This window comes from Bos mutus, chromosome 13, assembly GCF_027580195.1.
Source record: "Bos mutus isolate GX-2022 chromosome 13, NWIPB_WYAK_1.1, whole genome shotgun sequence".
Classification (NCBI taxonomy): domain Eukaryota; kingdom Metazoa; phylum Chordata; class Mammalia; order Artiodactyla; family Bovidae; genus Bos; species Bos mutus.
Window position 1 is genome coordinate 69,512,694 of NC_091629.1, and position 5,290 is coordinate 69,517,983.

The 5,290-nt window shown below is 48.7% G+C and overlaps 1 protein-coding gene across 1 annotated transcript; it reads right to left on the reverse strand.

Moving 5' to 3' along the window:
- Window positions 1-777: 777 nt before the first annotated feature.
- GJD4 (gap junction protein delta 4) lies at window positions 778-4,258 on the reverse strand. The gene is made up of 2 exons (XM_014482586.2): window positions 4,195-4,258; window positions 778-1,718 (listed from the first exon to the last, which is right to left on the reverse strand). Exons 1-2 carry the CDS (start codon window positions 4,256-4,258, stop codon window positions 778-780), a joined length of 1,005 nt encoding a protein of 334 aa, XP_014338072.2.
- Between the last annotated feature and the right edge of the window lie 1,032 nt (window positions 4,259-5,290).

Here is a 5,290-nt window from a genome sequence, read left to right on the forward strand (position 1 = left end):
GAATGAAGATCCTTAGGGTAGCCCTAACGGTAGGACTCTCCCCAGGGCCAGGGGAGAGTCAGAGCCAGGACTGGAAGCCCTGTGACAACTCAAGTTTTGCCATCAGCAGCCAAAGTGCTCCCCTCTGCTCAGTGAGGACAGCCACCCAGCCAACATGCCCAGCGACACTAAGCAAGCCAGTGGCCACTCCTCAGCTTGTGCACCTCACACCCACATGCAATAACCACTCAAGATACCCCCACAAAAGACCCCAATGTTTTTTAGCCAGATCTCCTGCATTTGTGGCTTCTCCTATGACACAGTGAAGTAAGAAATGCGAGATCTCAACGCAATCAGCATTAATTTTATTAAAGGAGTTTGGAGAAGTTAAACGAATATCCCTCTGTGCGTGAAGTTCGTAACAGACGACGTTTTTAGCTAAGCAGAAAAACAAACCGAAACCAAACCAAAACAAAACAAAATAACTCCTTCGAAAACATTAACATATTAATCAAAGCTCTGTAAACGCAAGAGGATGTGCTTCTCAGGAAGCACCTTACAGGTAAGATAAGACAATAGAATCAGAGAGCAGCAAATTCAGGGGCCTGATGCTCTTGGGTTAACCCATCCGCATTTGAACACCTAGGACGTTCCACCCTCCCCCTAAAGGCTTTATCGAAATTAAATCTTTGGTGAGCTGCATCAGAGCCTCCTGCGAAGTCCGTCTGTCCCGCCCGCTTGCCTTTCTGCGGTGCGGATGGTCGCCGCGTTCGGGTCCCTGGGGTGGGATATCGGGACTCACACCCACTCGGACTTGCCGGGGCCGGAGAGCTGGGCACGCGGCGCGCAGGGCCGCTCTTCCCACCCCAGGGCCGCCGCTCCGGGCCGGGCCAAGCGCGGCTGGTCGCTGGCTGAAGACAACGCGTCGCTCTCGTCCTCTCCCGGCAGCTCCAGCCTCCCGGGCGCGGCGGACTCCGCCGCGGGGCTGTGCGCGCCCGGCCCTCGGGTCCCCAGGCCCGTGCGAGCGCGCTCCCCGCGTCCCTCGTGCACCCCCAGCCCCTCCCGCGCCCCGCGTCCCTCAGGCGCCGCATCCCTTGCCCCTGGACACGGTCTCCTCCGGGCCTCACCGGGTCGCCCTTGCGTCTTCCAGCACACGCTGCAGACCAGGTCGGCGACAGTAAGTAGGAAAGACAGCGCGCACATCGCCCAGACGAAAAGCATCAGGATGGACTTCTCCGTGGGTCGGGAGACGTAACAGTCCACCACGCTGGTGCAAGGAGGGTGCGTGCAAGAGAACCTCTTGGGGACCAAGAATCCGAAGAGGAGGTAATGCAGGGCACCGAAAGCTGCCTCGGTCAAGGTCCGGAGGCAGAGGTGGACCACGTAGCCCGAGGAGAAGTCCGGCACCGTCAGGCAGCGCCTAGCCCCAGGGGTCAGCCCCGGGGCGTCATGGTCCTCAGAGGCATCCTCCAGCCCACGGGATCTGCGTGCGGCCAGCTCAGCTCCTTTGTGCAGCACGTAGACGCCGAAGATCGCGGACGGAAGGAGAACAGACACGCTCTGGATCAGCCAGAATCGCAGGTGGGACACGGGGGCGAAGATGTCGTAGCAGACGTTGGCGCATCCCGGCTGCAGAGTATTGCAGACGAACCTCTCCTGCTCGTCCTGGTAGACGGGTGACCCGGCTAGGATGAGCACCACCATCCTCAGCAGCACCATGAAGATAAGCCAGATCTTCCCTGGGAAGAAGCAGCAGGAAGGGCACCATTACAGCCATACAAATACATCTCCTCGTAGTAGTTCTAAGTCCTTATTGAGGGGAATGGAGAACCGAGACTGGAGAACTAAGTAGATAAACGTGTTGAAGTCACAGCAAGACTATCGGCCAGTTGGCTTACTGGGTGAATATCTAACCAGCACTTACAGCGTGTGGACCCTGGGCTCAATTAAGCTCACCCTAGAGGCACTGCCGCTTTCCATCCAGACCACCCCAATAAAGAGAGTCGTAAGGATTTTTTTATTTCCCAGTGCATATAAAAGCTATGTTTTCACTCTACCTTGGTCTATTAAGTGTGCAGTAGCTTTATAAGGCGGAGAAGGCAATGGCATCCCACTCCAGCACTCTTGCCTGGAAAATCCCATGGACGGAGGAGCCTGGTGGGCCGCAGTCCATGGGGTCGCTAAGAGTCGGACATGACTGAGCGACTTCACTTTCACTTTTCACTTTCATACATTGGAGAAGGAAATGGCAACCCACTCCAGTGTTCTTGCCTGGAGAATCCCAGGGATGGGGGAGCCTGGTGGGTCTATGGGGTCACACACAGAGTCGGACACGACTGAAGCGACTTAGCAGCAGCAGCAGCTTTATAAGGACAATGTACACATCTTAACTAAAAAATACTTCATTGTTAAAAATTGCTCACCATCCTTTGAGCCTTCAGACAGTGATGGTATTAACACTGAAGATCACTGATCACACAGTTCATCAGAATAAATTTAGTAACAATTAACAACTTGGAAATATTTCTAGAATTGCCAAATTGGGGCACAGAGACATGAAGTGAGCAAATGCCGTCAGAAAAACAGCACCAAAGACTTGCTTAAGGCAGGGTTGCCACATTCAATTGTTTTGTTTTGTTTTTTTTAAGTAATATTGGGAAGCACAATAAAATGAGGTATGTCTATACTTGTTTGTAAAATGCTTTGAAATTGACAGATTTAAAGAAGCACAGATAACTAAAATGTTTAATCTGGCTCAGCTAGTTCAGACTTTGGGCTGAAAATTCTAGAAAGTTGGGCTGATGTAAATAAAGTCTTCCTATTAAAGAGTGAACTTTTTCAAAGATGTTAGTGCTTTCCTGTAGTTGTGTATAGCAAATAAAAGCTACTATTTTCAATGAGTTTTCTCTATGGTAATAGTCCACATGATCCTTATATAATTGCTGCTGCTACCGCTGCTAAGTCACTTCAGTCGTGTCCGACTCTGTGCAACCCCATAGACGGCAGCCCACCAGGCTGCCCCGTCCCTGGGAGTCTCCAGGCAAGAACAACTGGAGTGGGTTGCCATTTCCTTCTCCAATGTATGAAAGTGAAAAGTGAAAGTGAAGTCATTCAGTCATGTCCGACTCTCAGCCACCCCATGGAATGCAGCCCACCACCAGGCTCCTCTGTCCATGGGATTTTCCAGGCAAGAGTGCTGGAGTGGGGTGCCATTGCCTTCTCCGATGTAATTGCAGGACTTGTGTTTAATGTTGCTTTATGGCCCTTGAAATCAGATTTTTTGAAGAACATTCAGTTTTTAGACTCTTCAATTGTTCAGAACTCCTTTCCCCCTATTCCAACTATTATGAATTGAGGTTTTGTCTTTCTTCAACTCATCGTGAATGTGTGAGGCTAACCTAGAAATCAAAAAATCACTTCCAAGTCCTATTTTCATGTCATGAATCAACAAGTTGGGAATATGTTGAAGGACCAGTCAAAATAACTTGTAAATATTTTGTTTTGTGATGAGATGCAGAAATCACCTGACATCAGAAGAATTAAATTCTTTTATCAACGAAGTCAGTTCAACTCAAGAATTGCATGATAATTATGTGATAAAGTCATTAACTCAAACTTTTAAAACTAAGTTGGCTTAGTTTAAAAAGCAACGAACAAGAAAAATATTAGCCACTTCATGGATATATTTTAATCCTTTTCTCAATACCTTTATCAGGGTAGCCACACCTCTCTGAAAATTTAACTTGGCTACATCAAACTCAAATAAATCAAAACTTTATTACTTTCATTGTTAGAGGAAAAAGGCTAAAATTAAAATTGGGATTTGGTTTAAAGTACACAAGAGAATTTACTAATCTTTACAAATGGAGCTTCAAGGATAATCCCTAAAAAAGATGAACAAGCGAGCTGACTCAAGGCATGAATTTCTTAACTTTGTATTGTTTCTTTTCCTAGTAGCCAAAGAAGAGTTACATAAACATATCCCTCCCACTTAGCCCCCAAATGTTAGCAAGAAGACACCTCTTGAGAGAAATATTGCTCACCCCCAAGACATGCTTAAATGATGGGGAGCCTCATTAAATGATGGAGAATTAGAGGAAAACTTGAGCCATGGCTCCCTGTCCTCCAGGGATAGGCAAGCCTTCCTCGTGGAGAAGGACCAGGAAAAGTGATCCAAGGCAGAACCCGTGTTCTGCAGGGGTTTGTACTACTCACCCACCATGGTCACGTTGCAATTTAGGGTGATGACAAGGAACCCCAGCAGGTCCGACTGGTCCATGCTTCCAGGGGGTCACAGACTCAAGGTGACTGGAGCTGTCCAGAGCTTGTGTTCTCCAAGGAGGTGGGAAATCTTTGCAAGAATATGTGTATCTTTGCTACAAAATACTTCCAGGTGAGAGCTGGAGGTACTAAAGGGACAATTCAAGCCCAGGAGCACGAGGTTGTTCTTCTGTCTCCAGTGGAGGCGGCCCCGAGCTGTTTGAGGCAAAGCCTTCCTGACAACTGCAGTGACCAGAGGCCAGCAGCAGCCGTCGCTCATCTGGCTATTCTTACCCTCTTGGGACATTCCAGGCCCCTGGCCGTGCTCACGTGTCTCCACCAGGAGAGCGGATGCCTCAGGATGCAAGAGAAGTGGCTATGTTTAACCCAAGAAAGAAAAGTTCAGTCAACCAGTCAAGTCTCTATGAAAAAGGCATTTCCTCCTTGAAAACATTTCTGTAACATCTTCACTGGTTAAAGAAGCACTAAAATGTCCATATTTCATCTCTTCTATGAAGCACTGAACAGTGCCTGCATGCTCAGTCTGACTCTTTGCAACCCTATGCAAGTCCATCAGGTTCCTCTGTCTGTAGGACTTCCCAGGTAAGAATACTGGAGTGGGTTGTCATTTCCTTCTCCAGGGGATCTTCCTGACTCAGGGATTGAACCAGCATCCACTGAGTATCCATCATTGGCAGGTGGATTCATTACCACAAACCCAGCATAACTCGAGCCCCAGAGAATCATTGTCCTAACTCTGAATTCCTATATCTTGGATGACAGCAGGAATCTGCCCTGGGACTAGGTCACTGCAGAGCTATTTCCTATCTGGGTTAGTGATGAGAGCCCTTCATTCAGAGACAAAGAACTGGGATGCAAAACTGGGGCAGCCACCTGGTCACTGGGAATCACCGCATCTTCCCAATAGTCCTGTGTTTACAGCAGGGTTTGTGGGATACAGACAGGAAGTGGTGTTTGTTATGAGCGCCGAGCATGTACAGTTCCCAGCCTTTTTGGCACCAGGGACTAGTTTCGCAAAAGACAATTTTTC